Source organism: Nerophis lumbriciformis, linkage group LG23 (assembly GCF_033978685.3).
Source record: "Nerophis lumbriciformis linkage group LG23, RoL_Nlum_v2.1, whole genome shotgun sequence".
Taxonomy (NCBI): domain Eukaryota; kingdom Metazoa; phylum Chordata; class Actinopteri; order Syngnathiformes; family Syngnathidae; genus Nerophis; species Nerophis lumbriciformis.
This window is the reverse complement of record NC_084570.2, coordinates 42123113-42142848: the sequence shown is the minus strand read 5'-3', so window position 1 is coordinate 42142848 and position 19736 is coordinate 42123113. Positions and strand designations below refer to the sequence as shown.

The 19736-nt window shown below is 42.2% G+C and overlaps 1 protein-coding gene across 3 annotated transcripts in view; it reads left to right on the top strand.

Annotated features, from left to right (window-relative positions):
* kcnd1 (potassium voltage-gated channel, Shal-related subfamily, member 1) overlaps nt 1-19736 on the top strand; it is a 60171-nt gene that overhangs the window by 35436 nt on the left and 4999 nt on the right. For all 3 annotated transcript variants that reach the window (XR_009817813.2, XM_061985505.2, XM_061985506.2), the window contains exons 5-6: nt 10369-10531; nt 16967-17050. Coding sequence is in view for 2 of the 3 variants with exons in the window: in XM_061985505.2 (XP_061841489.1) it covers nt 10369-10531; nt 16967-17050 (247 nt within the window). In the remaining variant the exon portion in view is untranslated. The remainder of the gene's footprint in view (nt 1-10368; nt 10532-16966; nt 17051-19736) is intronic.

Below are 19736 nucleotides of genomic sequence, written 5' to 3'. Positions count from 1 at the left end.
CTTGACTCACATATGAACTTGAAATGCCATCCCATTCCTAACCCATAGGGTTCAATATGATGTTTTGCAGCTATTACAGCTTCAACTCTTCTGAGAAGGCTGTCCACAAGGTTGCAGAGCGTGTTTATAGGAATTTTCCACCATTCTTCCAAAAGCGTATTGGTGAGGTCACAAACTGATGTTGGTGGAGAAGACCTGGCTCTCAGTCTATGTTCTAATTCACCCCAAAGGTGTTCTATCGGGTTCAGGTCAGGACTCTGTGCAGGCCAGTCAAGTTCATCCACACCAGACTCTGTCATCCATGTCTTTATGGACCTTGCCTTGTGCACTGGGGCACAGTCATGTTGGAAGAGGAAGGGGCCCGCTCAAAACTGTTCCCACAAGGTTGGGAGCAAGGAATTGACCAAAATGTTTTGGTATCTTGGAGCATTCAAAGTTCCTTTCACTGGAACTAAGGGGCCAACCCCAACTCCTGGAAAACAACCCCACACCATAATTCCTCCTCCACCAGACTTCACACTCGGCACAATGCAGTCCGAAATTTACTGTTCTCCTGGCAACCTCCAAACCCAGACTGGTCCATCAGATTGCCAGATGAAAAAGCGTGATTCATCACTCCAGAGAAGGCCTCTCCACTGCAATAGAGTCCAGTGGCAACGTGCTTTACACCACAGCATCCCACGCTTTGCATTGGACTTGGTGATGTATGGCTTCGATGCAGCTGCTCGGCCATGGAAACCCATTCTATGAAGCTCTTCGCGTACTGTACGTGGGCTAATTGGAAGGTCACATGGAGTTTGGAGCTGCAACTGACTGTGCAGAAAGTCTTTGCACCATGCGCTTCAGCATCCGCTGAACCCTCTCTGTCAGTTTACGTGGCCTACCACTTGGTGGCTGAGTTGCTGTTGTTCCCAAACTCTTCCATTTTCTTATAATAAAGCCGACAGTTGACTCTGGAATATTTAGGAGTTAGGAAATTTTACGACTGGATTTGTTGCACAGGTGGCATCCTATGACAGTTCCACGCTGGAAATCACTGAGAACGACCCATTCTTTCACAAATGTTTGTAGAAACAGTCTCCATGCCTAAGTGCTTGATTTTATACCTGTGGCCGGGCCAAGTGATTAGGACACCTGATTCTCATCATTTGGATTGGTGGCCAAATACTTTTGGCAACATAGTGTATGTAGGGTTATCTGTATGTCATTAGTGAGTGATTCGTTCGTATCGGTCGTGCGGGTCAGTTAGCGTCACGGCGCTGTTAGCTGCGATTCAAACAAAATCAAAGGAAGAAGAAAGAAAAGAAGTCACATGTTGTCCAGACGAGGAGAAAACACGGAACGAGCATCCGCCCTCCTGCAACTTTCATCATCACGTTATCAATTAAACATGACCTCCAGAGAGGAAGGAGGAGGAAAGACGGAGAGGACGCTGGCCTTTTAGCTGCAGTCAAAATAGAAACCATCCAACTGACAAGTTTCGATACGGACGTCCTTGTGACCCACAACATTTCACTCCGCAACAACACATTTATGACTGAAAATCGCTACTGAAACAGCTAACTGTAAACTTGTCATGACACTGTAGGTTCTCATGTCGTAGATGACACTCTGTTCTCATGTCGTAGATGACACTCTGTTCTCATGTCGTGGATGACACTCTGTTCTCATGTCGTTGTTGACTCGGTAGGTTCTCATGATGTAGTTTACTCTCTATGTTCTCATGTCGTAGATGACACTCTGTTCTCATGTCGTTGTTGACTCGGTAGGTTCTCATGATGTAGTTTACTCTCTATGTTCTCATGTCGTAGATGACACTCTGTTCTCATGTCGTTGTTGACTCGGTAGGTTCTCATGATGTAGTTTACTCTCTATGTTCTCATGTCGTAGATGACACTCTGTTCTCATGTCGTGGATGACACTCTGTTCTCATGTCGTTGTTGACTCGGTAGGTTCTCATGATGTAGTTTACTCTCTATGTTCTCATGTCGTCGTTGACTCTGTAGGTTCTGATGTTGTAGATGAACCTCTATCTTCTCATGTCATCATTGACTCTGTAGGTTTGCATGTTGTAGAAAACCCTCTATGTTCTCATGTTGTAGTATACTTTGTAGGTTCTCATGTTGTAGATGACCTTCTATTTATTCATGTTGTAGTTGACCCTGTAGGTTCTCATTTTGTAGAGAAGCCTCTATGTTCTCATGTGGTAGATGACCCTCTGTTCTCATACAATCGCTGACTCTGTAGGATCTCATGTTGTAGATGCCCCTCTATGTTTTCATGTTGTTGTTGATTCTCTCGGTTCTCATGTCGTAAATTACCATTTATGTTCTCATGTCATAGATGACCCTCTACGTTCTCATGTCATCATTGATTCTGTAGGTTCTCATGTCGTAGATGACACTCTATGTTACCATGTCGTAGATGACTCTGTAGTTTCTCATGTTGTAGATGAACCTCTATGTTCTCATGTCTTCATTGACACTGTAGGTTCTCATGTCGTAGATGACACTCTGTTCTCATGTCGTCGTTGACTCTGTGGGTTCTCATGACGTAGTTTACTCTCTATATTCTCATGTTGTTGTTGACTCTGTAGGTTCTCATGTCATAGATGACCTTCTATGTTCTCATGTTGTTTTGAACTCTGTAGGTTCTCATGTCGTGGATTAGTCTGTTGTCAAGTCATCGTTGACTGTAGGTTCTCATGTCGTAGATGACACTCTGTTCTCATGTCGTCGTCGACTCTGTAGGTTCTCATGTTGTAGATGAACCTTTATGTTCTCATGTCATCGTTGACTCTGTAGGTTCTCATGATGTAGTTTACTCTCTATATTCTCATGTTGTTGTTGACTGTGTAGGTTCTCATGTCATAGATGACCTTCTATGTTCACATGTTGTTTTTGACTCTGTAGGTTCTCATGTCGTGGATTAGTCTGTTCTCATGAGGTCGTTAAATCTGTAGGTTCTCATGTTCTCATGTTGTAGTTGACTGTGTATGTTCTCATGTAGTAGATCACCCTTTATGTTCTCATGTCGTAGTTGACACTGTAGGTTCTCATGTTGTAGATGACCCACTATGTTCTCATGTCGACTCTCTATGTTCTTATGTTGTAGTTTACTCCATAGGTTCTCATGTTGTAGATGACCCTCCATGTTCTAATGTTGTAGTATACTTTGTAGGTTCTCATGTTGTAGATGACCTTCTATGTTTTCATGTAGTAGTTGACTCTGTAGGTTCTCATATTGTAAATGACGCTCTATGTTCTCATGTCCTCGTTGACTGTAGGTTCTCATGTTGTATATGACCTTCTATTTTCTCATGTCGTAGTTGACTCTGTAGGATCTCATGTCGTTGTTGACTATGTAGGTTCTCATGTTGTAGATGACTTTCTATTTTCTCATGTCGTAGATGTTTTTCTATTTTCTCATGTTGTAGTTGACTCTGTATGATCTCATGTCGTTGTTGACTCTGTAGGTTTTCATGTTGTAGATTACTTTCCATTTTCTCATGTTGTAGATGACCCTCTGTGTTCTCATGTCAATTCTCTATGTTCTTATGTCTTAGTTTACTCTCTAGGTTCTCATGTTGTAGATGCCCCTCTATGTTGTAATGTTGTAGTATACTTTGTAGGTTCTCATGTTGTAGATGACCTTCTATGTTTTCATGTCGTAGTTGACTCTGTAGGTTCTCATGTTGTAGATGACCCTATGTTCTCATATCATCGCTGACTCTGTAGGATCTCATGTTGTAAATGATGCTCTATGTTCTCATGTCGTCGTTGACTCTGTAGGTTCTCATGTTGTAGATGACCATCTATGTTGTCATGTTGTAGTTGACTCTGTAGGTTCTCATGTCTTGTATTACTCTGTATGTTCTCATGTCATCTTTGACTCTGTAGATTCTCATGTTGTAGATGACACTCTATGTTCTCATGTCGTCGTTGACTCTGTAGGTTCTCATGTTGTAGATGAACCTCTATGTTCTCATGTCATCATTGACTCTCTAGGTTCTCATGACCCTCTGTTCTCATGTAGTAGTGTATACTTTGTAAGTTCTCATGTTGTAGAAGACCTTTTATGTATTCATGTTGTAGTTGACTCTGTAGGTTCTCATTTTGTAGGGAAGCCTCTATGTTCTCATGTTGTAGATGACCCTCTGTTCTCATATCATCGCTGACTCTGTAGGATCTCATGTTGTAGATGACCCTCTATGTTGTTGATTCTCTAGGTTCTCATGTTGTCAATGACCCTTTGTTCTCATGTCGTCATTGACTCTGTAGGTTCTCATGTCATAGATGACCCTCTACGAACTCACGTCATCATTGACTCTGTAGGTTCTCATGTCGTGGATTACTCTATGTTCTCATGTTGTTGTTAACTCTGTAGGTTCTCATGTCGTAGATGACACTCTATGTTATCATGTCGTTGTTGACTCTGTAGTTTCTCATGTTGTAGATGTACCTCTATGTTCTCATGTCATCATTGACACTGTAGGTTCTCATGTCGTAGATTACACTCTGTTACCATGACATCATTGACGCTGTAGGTTCTCATGTCGTAGATGACACTGTTTTTATGTCGTCGTTGACTGTAGGTTCTCATGACGTGGTTTACTCTCTATGTTCTCATGTTGTTGACTCTGTAGGTTCTAATGTCGTAGATGACCTATGTTCTCATGTTGTTTTTTACTCTGTAGGTTCTCTTGTCGTAGATTACTCTGTTCTCAAGTCATCGTTGACTCTGTAGGTTCTCATGTTGTAGATGAACTTCTATGTTCTCATGTCGTCGTTGACTCTGTAGGCCCTTATGTCGTAGTTTACTCTCTAATGTCTCATGTCATAGTTGACTCTGTAGGTTCCCATGTCATAGTAAATACTCTCTATGTTCTCATGTCGTCATTGACTCTGTAGGATCTCACGTTGTAGATTACCCTTTGTGTTCCCATGTCATCATTGACTCTGTAGGTTCTCATGTCGTAGATGAACTCCTAAATTCTCATGTCGTCATTGACTCTAGGTTTTCATGTAGTAGATGACCCTCTATGTTCTCATGTTGTTGTTGACTCTGTAGGTTCTCATGTCATAGTTTACTCGCTATGTTCTCATGTCGTTGTTGACTCTGTAGGTTCTCATGTTGTAGATTACTTCCTATTTTCTCATCTTGTTGACTTTGTAGGTTCTCATTTTGTAGATGACCCTCTTTGTTCTCATGTCGTCGTTGACTCTGTAGGTTCTCATGTTGTAGATAACCTCCTATGTTCTCATGTTGTTATTGACTCTGTAGGTTCTCATGTTGTAGATGACCATCTATGTTCTCATGTCGTCATTGACTCTGTAGGTTCTCATGTTGTTGATGACCTCCTATGTTTTCATGTTGTAGATGACCCACTATGTTCTCATGTCGTCGTTTACTCTGTAGGTTCTCATGTTGTCGATGACCTCCTATGTTCTCATGTTGTTGTTGGCTCTAGGTTCTCATGTTGTAGATGACCCACTATGTTCTCATGTCGTCGTTTACTCTGTAGGTTATCATGTTGTTGTTGACTGTAGGTTCTCATGTTGTAGATTAACCTCTATGTTCTCATGTTGTTGTTGACTCTGTAGGTTCTCATGTAGTAGATGACCCTCTATGTTATCATGTTGTTGTTGACTCTGTAGGTTCTCATGTTACAGAGGACCTCCTATGTTCTCATGTGGTTGTTAACTCTGTAGGTTCTCATGTTACAGAGGACCTCCTATGTTCTCATGTTGTTGTTGACTCCATAGGTTGTCATGTAGTAGATGACCCTATATGTTTTTATGTTGTTGTTGACTCTGTAGGTTCTCATGTTGTCGATGACTTCCTATGTTCTAATAATGTTGTGGACTCTGTAGGTTCTCATGTAGTAGATCAGTGGTCCCCAACCACCGATTGGTACCGGGCCACACAACAAGTTTAAAAAAAAAAAAAAAAAAAATGTTTTTAATTTTTTATTAAATCAACATAAAAAACAAAATATATACATTAGGGATGTCCCGATCCAGGTTTTTGCACTTCCGATCCGATACCGATATTGTTTTTGCATTTCCGATCCGATACCGATACTGACCGATACTGGCCTATCCGAGCATGTATTAAAGTTTAAAGTTATTTAGCCTACTTAGATGTCAGAATCATGTTGAAAAGGGTTTTAGTACTCTTGATAACAACTAGCCAGCTGAATTAGGGGAGTTTGAATAATACACAATGGTTGGTAACAAGAAACTGACCTGTTTATTCAAGGATAAACACAAAATAGACAAAATTATACATGACAAACAGAAATGGCATCATTGAACTAGGGCTGGGCGATATGGCCTTTTTTTTAATATTGCGATATTTTAAGGCCATATTGCGATACACGATATATATCTCGATATTTTGCCTTAGCCTTGAATGAACACTTGATGCATATAATCACAGCAGTATGATGATTCTGTGTTTTGATTGATTGATTGAGACTTTTATTAGTAGGTTGCACAGTGAAGTACATATTCCGTACAATTGACCACTAAATGGTAACACCCCAATAAGTTTTTCAACTTGTTTAAGTCGGGGTCCACTTAAATTGATTCATGATACAGATATATACTATCAGATATATACTATCATCATAATACAGTCATCACACAAGATAATCACATTGAATTATTTACATTATTTCTAATCCAGGGTGTGGAGGGGGGCGCCTGATGTAAGTGTCAAAAAGACAGCCAAAAGAGTTTGATATGAGAATAAATCTAAAGTTAAAATATAGGGTAGAAATGCACCCATTTGCAGGAAATGCAGTCTTGATTTTCAAAATGTTCTTTCAAGGCTTGCATGTCTACATTAAAACATTCTTCTTCATACTGCATTAATATATGCTACTTTTAAACTATCATGCAGAGAAGGCAATCATAACTAAAAAAATCACTATTTTTTTCATACGGTGTTGATGTGGAACTTTTTGCCATTTTGATGGTGTGGACGTGTGGCACCGAATGGAGATAAGCGTCTCGACAGACGTCACAATATTTGAACAATGATGACGAAAACTGTTGTCTCTGTCGTGTCCGTGTGTCGAAAATTGTTAAGCGCTTATTTTTTTATTTGATTTTGTGCGTGGCATAGATTTGCCGTGCGCAGAGGACGTTTGAGCAGGCGCGCACCTTAGCGGCCATGCCGCTACCTCGCTCTCTGCTGGGAGAGGACGTATACGTATGTGACGTATGACGTGACAGTATGTGACGTGTGTAAGAAGGTGCGCTCGCTGTCTGTGAGAGGGAGACACAGGAAAGAGTGAGAAGAGCCTGTCATGTAATGCCAGCAGCTAAAAGCAATTGCGTGAGAATCCACAGACGTGTGGATGTGTTGAAGGTGTGCTGGAAAATGCGGAACGGAAAATACGGAGCAGCAGAAAAGTGGAATGTATTATTTAAATAGGTGCGTTGGAAAACACGGACCGGAGTTTTTTTTTAAACTGGATCTGGATCGGCATTTTCCCATGCCTTGCCGATATGCAATTTTTGGCAAATATCGGCAGCCGATCCGATCCAAATATCGGATCGGTACATCCCTAATATACATTATATATCAACATAGATCAATACAATCTGCAGGGTTACAGTCCGTCAGCACACATGATTGTATTTATTTATGAAAAAATAAAAAAATAAAAAAATAAAAAACCTGGTCCGCGGGACAAATTTTCAAGCGTTGACCGGTCCGCAGCTACAAAAAGTTTGGGGACCACTGTAGTAGATGATCCCCTATGTTCTAATGTTGTTGTTTACTCTGTAGGTTCTCATGTTGTAGATGACCTTCGATGTTCTCATGTCGTCATTGACTCTGTAGGTTCTCATGTCGTAGATGACCTCCTATGATCTCATGTTGTTGTTGACTCTGGAGGTTCTCATGTTGTAGATGACCTTCTATGTTCTCATGTTGTTGTTGACTCTGTAGGTTCTCATGTTACAGAGGACCTCCTATGTTTTCATGTTGTTGTTGACTCTATAGGTTGTCATGTAGTAGATGACCCTATATGTTTTATGTTGTTGTTGACTTTGTAGGTTCTCATGTTGTCGATGACCTCCTATTTTCTCATGTCGTCATTGACTCTGTAGGTTCTCATGTCGTAGATGACCTCCTATGATCTCATGTTGTTGTTGACTCTGTAGGTTCTCATGTTGTAGAGTACCTTCTATGTTCTCATGTCGTCATTGACTCTGTAGTTTCTCATGTCGTAGATGACCTCCTATGATCTCATGTTGTTGTTGACTATGTAGGTTCTCATGTTGTAGATGACCTTCAATGTTCTCATGTTGTTGCTGACTCTGTGGGTTCTCATGTAGTAGTTTACTCTCTACGTTCTCATGTCGTAGATGACCTCCTATGTTCTCATGTTGTTGTTAACTCTGTAGGTTCTCATGTAGTAGATGACCTCATATGTTCCAATGTTGTTGTTGACTCTGTAGGTTCTCATGTCGTAGTTTACTCTCTATGTTCTCATGTTGTTGTTGACTCTGTAGGTTCTCATGTTATAGATGACCTTATATGTTCTCATGTTGTCGTTGACTCTATAGGTTCTCATGTAGTAGATGACCCTCTATGTTCTCATGTTGTTGTTGACTCTATAGGTTCTCATGTTACAGAGGACCTCCTATGTTTTCATGTTGTTGTTGAGTCTGTAGGTTCTCATGTCGTAGATGACCCCCTATGTTCTCATGTTGTTGTTGACTCTATAGTTTGTCATGTAGTAGATGACCCGCTATGTTTTCATATTGTTGTTGACTCTGTAGGTTCTCATGTCGTAGATGACCCTCTTTGTTCTCATTTTGTTGTTGACTCTGTAGGTTCTCATGTTACAGAGGACCTCCTATGTTCTAATATTGTAGTTGACTCTGTCGGTTCTCATGTTACAGAGGACTCCTATGTTCTCATGTCGTCGTTGAATCTGTAGGTTCTCATGTAGTAGTTTACTCTCTATGTTCTCATGTAGTAGATGACCTCCTATGTTCTAATGTTGTTGTTGACTCTGTAAGTTGTCATTTTGTAGATGACCCCCTATGTTCTCATGTTTTTGTTGACTCTGTAGGTTCTCACGTTGTAGATGACCTTCTTTGTTCTCATGTCGTCGTTGACTCTGTAGATTCTCATGTTGTAGATGACCCTCTATGTTCTCATGTTGTTGTTGGCTCTGTAGGTTCTCATGTCGTAGATGGTCCTCTATGTTCTCATGTTGTTGTTGACTGTAGGTTCTCATGTCGTAATTTACTCTGTATGTTCTCATGATGTTGTTGACTCTGTCGGTTCTCATGCTACAGAGGACTCCTATGTTCTCATGTTGTTGTTGAGTCTGTGGACCTCCTATGTTCTCATGTGGTTGTTGACTCTGTAGGTTCTCATGTTACAGAGGACCTCCCTTGTTCTCATTTAGTTGTTGAGTCTGTAGGTTCTCATGTCGTAGATGACCCGCTATGTTCTCATGTTGTTGTAGACTCTGTAGATTCTCATGTTACAGAGTACCTCCTATGTTCTCATGCTGTTGTTGACTCTGTAGGTTCTCATGTTGCCAGGTGAAAGGGACAAGTGGTAGAAAATGGATGGATGGATGTTTCAGGCTGCAGAATAGAAAAAGAAGTTGTGATAATTGTGTTTGTAGTCCAGTCATATGTGAGCTGGGAGCAAAGACCTTGCTTTGTTCAGAACGTGCACTCTCGTCCAAGGAGAGCAAATAAGTGAATTAGCATCGGCTGTGTGCTGAATCACCACCTGATTGGCCGATAAGCATCCAGCTGAGTGTGCCATTGGTCAGCTGGCCACTAATGGCCTATTGTATTTTTTTTTTATCTGCGCTGATCTGGGATCAGAACACGCTGACTTTCATGAAAAAGCTTCAATTTACTGCGTCCTCGTTGCCTCCTTGACTGTGTTGTCACGGTTACCAGTGAACACGCCGAGACCTGATAAGCTTGTTGTTCCTCCCGAAGGCAGAGTTTCCCTCCATGTTGAGTCGAGGATGACATAATCCCGTCATGAAATATTGAACACGCTCGCCAGAACCGGGCCTGACCCTGCTCTTGAGGGACCGCCTACTCTTGTAAGCCTTTATTTGGCATGACGCCATGACACACCCCACCCTCCAGTTAAGTGTGTGTTTAAAGGTACATCCGCTTCTTTGACTGCAGGAAAGTACATTTGAAGATGTCTGCAAAATGCAGTCATGATGACATCACACGACAGAAGGTTACATGTTGCATGATGCTTCTCTGTTACCATGGTTTCGACCATGCTATTCTCTTGACCAGATGAGTTATTTCTAAGGGTGGTGGTGCCGCCTTTTGACGACCTCTGTGCGATGGTCCGCAGGTACGGCGACATGGTCCCCAACACCATCGCTGGGAAGATTTTCGGCTCCATCTGCTCGTTGAGCGGCGTGCTGGTCATCGCCCTCCCCGTGCCCGTCATCGTGTCCAACTTCAGTCGCATCTACCACCAGAACCAGCGGGCCGACAAGATGCGAGCGCAGCAGGTCGGACGCCATTTTGCCCCACAATTACACACCACTTTTACACCTGTGACAGCGCGACTCTTGTCTCGTCAAAGCGTCTTCCTGCTGGAAAATGTTGACAAGATTGACTTGTGAGACAACGCCATGGAGGTTAATTTGTGTCTATATAACAAAAGCTTTTTTTTTTACACTGAATTCATGTAACTACATTTTTACATGGATTAAAATTTGTAAGCAAAATTAGTGTTTTAAAATTCAGTTTGTTCAAATTCAGTGTAAAACAAACGTAAAAAAAGCGTATAAAAATGTTGTGCATAAAAACATTACGTTAAAGAAATACAGCGTATAAAAATTCAATGTAAAATAATTCAGTCCATAAAAATTCAGCATAAAAGAAGTCAGTGTATAAAAATTTTGTGTAAAAAAATTTTGTGTATAAAAATGAAGTGTAAAAAACATCAGTATATAATTTTTTTTAATAGAAATTCAGTGTATATGAAATTTAGCGTAGCAAAATCGGTGTATAAAAATTCAGTGTAAAAAAATCAGCATAAAAAAATTCTGTGTATAAAAATTCATTTTTTTAAAATTATGTATAAAATTGTATGAAAAAATTAAGTGTATGAAAATTCAGTGGTGTAAACAAATTTAGTGTATAAAAATTAAGTGTAAAAAAAAAAGGTAATGTATAAAAATTCAGGGGGAAAAAAATGTCATGTATAAAAATTCAGTGTATATGAAATTTAGCCTTAAAAAAAATCGGTGTATAAAAATTCAGTGTAAAAAAAATTCAGCGTAAAAACATTCTGTGTATAAAAATTTATCATTAAAAAATGATGTATAAAAATTGTATGAAAAAAATCAGTGTATGAAAATTCAGTGTAAACAAATTTTGTGTATAAAAATTAAGTGTAAAAAAATCAGTGTAAAAAAATCAGTGTATAAAAATTCAGGAGAAAAAAAAACGTTATGTATAAAAATTCAGTGTATATGAAATTTAGCGTAAAAAAATCGGTGTATAAAAATTCAGTGTAAAAAAAATCTGTGTATAAAAATTCAGCGTAAAAAAATTCAGTGTGTAAAATGCTGTGTATAAAAAGTCATCATTAAAAAATTATGTATAAAAATTGTGTGGAAAAAATTAAGTGTATGAAAATTAAGTGCAAAAAAAATCGGTGTGTACAAATTCAGGGGAAATTTTTTTTTTATAAAAATGTGTTGTATATGAAATTTAGCGTAGAAAATCTGTGTATTAAAATTCAGCGTAAAAACTCCATCCATCCATCCATCCATCCATCTTCTTCCGCTTATCCGAGGTCGGGTCGCGGGGGCAGCAGCTTAAGCAGGGAAGCCCAGACTTCCCTCTCCCCAGCCACTTCGTCCAGCTCCTCCCGGGGGATCCCGAGGCGTTCCCAGGCCAGCCGGGAGACATAGTCTTCCCAGCGTGTCCTGGGTCTTCCCCGTGGCCTCCTACCGGTCGGACGTGCCCGAAACACCTTCCTAGGGAGGCGTTCGGGTGGCATCCTGACCAGATGCCCGAACCACCTCATCTGGCTCCTCTCCATGTGGAGGAGCAGCGGCTTTACTTTGAGCTTCCCCCGAATGACAGAGCTTCTCACCCTATCTCTAAGGGAGAGCCCCGCCACTCGGCGGGGGAAACTCATTTCGGCCGCTTGTACCCGTGATCTTGTCCTTTCGGTCATGACCCAAAGCTCATGACCATAGGTGAGGATGGGAACGTAGATCGACCGGTAAATCGAGAGCTTTGCCTTCCGGCTCAGCTCCTTCTTCACCACAACGGATCGATACAGCGTCCGCATTACTGAAGACGCCGCACCGATCCGCCTGTCGATCTCACGATCCACTCTTCCCCCACTCGTGAACAAGACTCCGAGGTACTTGAACTCCTCCACTTGGGGCAAGATCTCCTCCCCAACCCGGAGATGGCACTCCACCCTTTTCCGGGAGAGAACCATGGACTCGGACTTGGAGGTGCTGATTCCCATCCCAGTCGCTTCACACTCGGCTGCGAACCGATCCAGTGAGAGCTGAAGATCTTGGCCGGAGGAAGCCATCAGGACCACATCATCTGCAAATAGCAGTGACCTAATCCTGCAGCCACCAAACCAGATCCCCTCAACGCCCTGACTGCGCCTAGAAATTCTGTCCATAAAGGTTATGAACAGAATCGGTGACAAAGGGCAGCCTTGGCGGAGTCCAACCCTCACTGGAAACGTGTCCGACTTACTGCCGGCAATGCGGACCAAGCTCTGACACTGATTATACAGGGAGCGAACTGCCACAATAAGACAGTCCGTTACCCCATACTCTCTGAGCACTCCCCACAGGACTTCCCGGGGTACACGGTTGAATGCCTTTTCTAAGTCCACAAAGCACATGTAGACTGGTTGGGCAAACTCCCATGCACCCTCAAGGACCCTGCCGAGAGTATAGAGCTGGTCCACAGTTCCACGACCAGGACGAAAACCACACTGTTCCTCCTGAATCCGAGGTTCGACTATCCGGCGTAGCCTCCTCTCCAGTACACCTGAATAGACCTTACCGGGAAGGCTGAGGAGTGTGATCCCACGATAGTTGGAACACACCCTCCGGTTCCCCTTCTTAAAGAGAGGAACCACCACCCCGGTCTGCCAATCCAGAGGTACCACCCCCGATGTCCACGCGATGTTGCAGAGTCTTGTCAACCAAGACAGCCCCACAACATCCAGAGCCTTAAGGAACTCCGGGCGGATCTCATCCACCCCCGGGGCCTTGCCACCGAGGAGTTTTTTAACTACCTCGGCAACCTCAGCCCCAGAAATAGGAGAGCCCACCACAGATTCCCCAGGCCCTGCTTCCTCATAGGAAGACGTGCTGGTAGGATTGAGGAGGTCTTCGAAGTATTCCCTCCACCGATCCACAACATCCGCAGTCGAGGTCAGCAGAGCACCATCCCCACCATACACGGTGTTGACACTGCACTGCTTCCCCTTCCTGAGGCGGCGGATGGTGGTCCAGAATTGCTTCGAAGCCGTCCGGAAGTCTTTTTCCATGGCCTCCCCGAACTCCTCCCATGTCCGAGTTTTTGCCTCCGCGACCGCTGAAGCCGCACACCGCTTGGCCTGTCGGTACCTGTCTGCTGCCTTAGGAGTCCCATGAGCCAAAAGAACCCGATAGGACTCCTTCTTCAGCCTGACGGCATCCCTCACCGCCGGCGTCCACCAACGGGTTCTAGGATTACCGCCACGACAGGCACCAACTACCTTGCGGCCACAGCTCCAATCGGCCGCCTCGACAATAGAGGTACGGAACATTGTCCACTCGGACTCAATGTCCAGCACCTCCCTCGTGACATGTTCAAAGTTCTTCCGGAGGTGGGAATTGAAACTCTCTCTGACAGGAGACTCTGCCAGGCGTTCCCAGCAAACCCTCACAATGCGTTTGGGCCTGCCAGGTCTGTCCGGCATCCTCCCCCACCATCGCAGCCAACTCACCACCAGGTGGTGATCGGTAGAAAGCTCCGCCCCTCTCTTCACCCGAGTGTCCAAAACATGAGGCCGCAAATCCGATGACACAACTACAAAGTCGATCATGGAACTGCGGCCTAGGGTGTCCTGGTGCCAAGTGCTCATATGGACACCCTTATGTTTGAACATGGTGTTTGTTATCGACAATCTGTGACGAGCACAAAAGTCCAATAACAGAACACCACTCGGGTTCAGATCCGGGCGGCCATTCTTCCCAATCACACCTCTCCAGGTTTCACTGTCGCTGCCAACATGAGCGTTGAAGTCCCCCAGTAGAACGAGGGAATCACCCGGGGGAGCACTCTCCAGTACTCCCTCGAGTGAATCCAAAAAGGATGGGTACTCTGAGCTGCCGTTTGGCGCGTAAACGCAAACAACAGTCAGGACCCGTCCCCCCACCCGAAGGCGGAGGGAAGCTACCCTCTCGTCCACCGGGTTGAACTCCAACGTGCAGGCTTTGAGCCTCTCACTGCCGGCAACGCCAGAGTGGAAGAGAGTCCAGCCCCTCTCAAGAGAAGTGGTTCCAGAGCCCTTGCTGTGCGTCGAAGTGAGTCCGACTATATCTAGCCGGAACTTCTCCACCTCACGCACTAGCTCAGGCTCCTTCCCCCCCAGCGAAGTGACGTTCCACGTCCCAAGAGCCAGCTTATGTAGCCGAGGATCGGACCGCCAAGTGCCCTGCCCTCGGCTGCCGCCCAGCTCACACTGCACCCGACCTCTATGGCCCCTGCTATGGGTGGTGAGCCCATTGGAGGGGGGACCCACGTTGCCTCTTCGGGCTGTGCCCGGCCGGGCCCCATGGGGACAGGCCCAGCCACCAGGCGCTCGCCATCGTGCCCCACCTCCGGGCCTGGCTCCAGAGGGGGGCCCCGGTGACCCGCGTCCGGGCGAGGGAAATCTGGGTCCTTGGTTTGTGTTCTTCATCGAGGTCTTCGATGAAGACTCCAGTGTATTAAAAATTAAATGTAAAAAAATTCAGTCTATAAAAATTCTGTGTATAAAAATGTATCATTAAAAAATTATGAATAAAAATTGTATGAAAAAATTCAGTGTATGAAAATTCAGTGTAAACAAATTTAGTGTATAAAAATTAAGTGTAAAAAAAAATCAGTGTATGAAAATTCAGGGAAAATATTTTTTAATAAATATTTAGTGTATATGAAATTTAGCTTAATAAAAATCTGTGTACAAAAATTGCGTGTAAAAAAAAATCTGTGTATAAAAATTCAGCGTAAATAAATGCAGTGTGTAAAAATGCTGTGTATAAAAAGTCGTCATTACAAAATTATATATAAAATTGTGTGGAAAAAATTAAGTGTATGAAAATTAAGTGTAAAAAAAATCGGTGTATACAAATTCAGGGGGGGGGGGAATTAATGTATTAAAATGTGTTGTATATGAAATTTTGCGTAAAAAATCTGTGTATGAAAATTCAGCGTAAAAACTCCAGTGTATAAAAATTCTATTTAAAAAAATTCAGTACATAAAAATTCAGCGGAAAAAAAGTCAGTGTATAAAAATTCAGTGTAAAAAAATTCTGTGTATCAAAATTCATCATTAAAAGATTATGTATAAAAATTGTATGAAAAATATCAGTGTATAAAAATTCAGGGGAAAAAAATTTAATGTATAAACATTCAGTGTATATGAAATTTAGCATAAAAAAAATCTGTGTATAAAGATTTAGTGTACAAAAATCTGTGTATGAAAATTCAGCGTAAAAAAATTCAGTGTATAAAAATTCTGTGTTTAAAAGTCATCATTAAAAAATTATGTATAAAAATTGTGTGAAAAAATGTAGTGTATGAAAATTAAGTGTAAAAAAAATCGGTGTATACAAATTCAGGGGGTAAAAAATTTGTGTGTTGTATATGAAATTTAGCGTAAAAAATCTGTGTATAAAATTTCAGCATAAAAAAATCCAGTGTGTAAAAAAAATTCTTTATATAAAAAAATTAAGTGTAAATAAAATTACGCTAAAAAAAATTCAGTGTACAAAAATTCTGGATAAAAAAATTAAGTGTAAAACAATTCAGCGTACAAAAATTCTGCGTATAAAACATTCAGCTTAAAAAAATCAGCGCAAAAAAAAAATCAGTATAGAAAAATTCAATGCAGAAATATTTGTTTTCAAAACTCAGGAGCCACTTCCAGTAAAATAAGACAGAAGCAATTGAGCTTGTCTCAGAACCAGCCAATGAGGTGTCACGTTTGCAGTCACGTGACACAAATATTATGGTAATAACATTTGACAACGAATACTTCTACACCGATTGTTGATGTCTTTAACAGTGAATTTTTACACATTGAATTTCAAAACGTACAAATTCAATAAAATTGTCAGAATAAACATTTGATGTAAAAAAAAAAGTAAAAATATTAAAAATTCAGTGTCCAAAAAAGCCACAAATTACCCTCCACACACCGCCCTCTCCTGGATTGATAGCTGCAGCAATTCCCCCTGCCCTGTAGATAGCGCCTTCATGCCACGCTCTATCTAAGTTACTGTAAAAAAAACAACTAACAATTACAATTTCAAGCAAAGAAAATAAAATAAGTGAATGCCGAATAGGAAAATATCTACTGTACTGTTTAGTTACGCACTCCCTGTTTAGTGCAAAATAAGCTTCAAAATAAAAACAACGTTGTGTGAACCTGGATTTTAACAAGTTTTAAAGTCTAAAAGAATGAACACACACAGAGGGAAACTATGTCAACACACAAAGATCAAGACTTAAGGGGTCTCTGGACAAAGTCACAAATCCTTTGTATTTTCAAATTTGGGTTATGTCGACAACCGGTTATGTTGGCCTCACTCACTCAGTCAAAGGGGCGTCAATTTTTAGTGCACGCTTGTTTGTTTGCTGAGGTATTTGTGATATTTGTGTTTATTTCAAAGCAATTCATTGAACCTAAACTTGTCCAACAGAAAGTTCGTATGGCTAGGATCCGCATGGCAAAGAAAGGAACAACAAACGCTTTCCTGCAGTACAAAGAAGACCGAGCCCTGGGGGTGAGACACACACACACACACACACACACACACACACACACACACATACTGGTTATAATTTGTAATGGGGACCAAGTTTTTGATCATCACTTGTGGGGACCACCCTTTCTACAGGTTGTGGAGGCATAAAAAAATGAGGTAAAATGGCCACTGCCCAGTTAGCTCATACACATCTTTAAATCTCTGGATTGATGAAGTAATGTGCTGATCATTCTTACTGGGGACCCTGGGGAAAAAGAGTTAATATGGTTCATGGGGACCAAATTTTAATAATTTTGCATAATTCACACAAATTTGTACATGTACTGAGGACCATTTAAAAAAGATATATATGACATGATCCTCAGAATACAGCACTAGCGCTGTCCTTTTATAGGAAGTTTCACCAATAAAGCAAATCCTGCATCTTCTGTGACATTACTGAAAACTGCTATTTAGCAGTAATGAAGTTGTCTGTAACTCCAACTACCATATATAGAAGGATGGAAAATTCTGAATGTGAATCATACTTTAAGGTAATAATGTTTTATAATCATGCTGTATGAATATGTCATCCTAAGGAACACTAAACCAGATTTTGTTTTTGGAAAAATATATTAGTTTGAACTAAGAATGGATACCATACAGAATCACAGTACTATTAATGCCAGGATAACAAATGTTTCACTTTTCAAGAATTTTTTTTTTTTTTTTTTACCAATATTTGACATGTTTTATGGGCCAAAGCTTAAAAATCACTTAGACATCTTCAGAATGGATCTGACTACCATTTAAAAAGGTTTCCCTTTAGGGGACCTGTTTTTTTGTCCCCATACTGTCAGAGGTCCCCTAAAGGTGACTGTGTAAACAGAGCGATGTCCCCATTAAGTAGGCCTTGCCAGAACACACACACACACACACACACACACACACACACACACACATTCTTGTATTTGTTACCTTCTTGAGAATTCGGAAAAATGCCTACCTCTTTAGGACCACCCTTTCTAGATATATAAAGATTTGTATTTACAACATAAATAATATATACTAGAGATGCGCGGATAGGCAATTATTTCATCCGCAACCGCATCAGAAAGTCGTCAACCATCCGCAATCCACCCGATCTAACATTTGATCAGAACCGCATCCGCCCGCACCCGCCCGTTGTTATATATCTAATATAGACGATGCAAGGCATTAGTGAGGTTATAAAGCTTTTGCCTGTTAAAGAAAGGAGACTGATCCAATGCAGCACAGACATTCGCGTGCCACGCTGTCACGACCCAGACGCACACCAGTGCGCAATCATATGGGAGCCGCGCTGAGCGCACCTCCAAGCGCGTCTCGCTGCCGGCGACGGCCGGGTATATGGCCCGACGCTCCAGCGCCATCCATTTTCAGGGCTAGTTGATACGGCAGGTGGGTTGTTACACACTCCTTAGCGGGTTCCAACTTCCATGGCCACCGTCCTAGCTGCTGTCTATATCAACCAGAGTGAGCCCCACCCCTTTCGTGAGCGCACTGCGCGCGGAGTGACCCCTGTTACGAGCCCCCGGCCACGGGGGTGGCGGGCAGGTAAGCTGCTTACCTGCTGCGCGTGACGCCGGCCGCGGCGAAGGCGGACGCGGCGAAGGCGGACGAGGCGGGGTGTCGGTGCGGTGGGCGCGGTGGTGACCCTGGACGTGCGTCGGGCCCTTCTCGCGGATCGCCTCAGCTACGGCTCCCGGTGGGGCCCTCTCGGGGGAAGGGGCCTCGGTCCCGGACCCCGGCTAGGCGTCCCTTCTCCGCTCCGTAAAAGTGTCCATCTCTTTTTTTTTTTTCTTCTGTTGTGGCATATGCTGCAGGTGCCTGCTCGTTTTTCGTATGTGGGTAACAACATTTAACTATGTATATATATTTCCGAATTGGTTTAACTGCCACCTGCCTGAATCTATTTAAAATCTAATTTTTTTTTTATTTCAACCACCCGACCCGACCCGACCCGACCCTCGGATAAAATCTAATTTTTTTTAATTTCATCCGCCCGATCCGCGGATAATCCGCGGACTCCACGGTTGTGCCCGCAAACCGCGCATCTCTAATATATACATACTATGCAAATATAAAAAAGGTAAGTTTTTAGTTATTTTTTTGGGATTTGTAATTGGTTTTTAATCTTCACTATTTACTTCACGTTATTACAATATGTCTCTATATACATATTTATTTTATTTTTTAAATTAATTTTGGCCAAAGGGGGCGCATTTCAATTTCTTGCACACACTTGTTATTACATATGTTGGCCAGAGGGGGAGCACTTCAAATGTTTACACACACTTGTTATTTCATATGTTGACGAGAGGGGGAGCACTTTTAAAGCCGAAACACAGTCAATTTGAAAAATCCCTCCTTTTTGGGACCACCCTCATTTTGATAGATGTCACCACCAGGGGTGCAAATGAGACATTCTCTATTAGATGTAATGGCTTTCCGTATTGGGATCATGATTTATGTCCTAACTTGTTCACACCTCCTCATATGGAAGCTACTTTTCCTTGTTGATGTCTCAAGAAAGGTACAAATACAAGAGCACACACACACACACACACAAGCAGGCTGAAACACATTCAAAATGTTCTGCTTTTTCACGACACGCATGCTAACATTCTTCTTATTTTGCCCAAATTTCCAGGAACCCCACAAACTCTCGCTTTTTTCAAAAAAT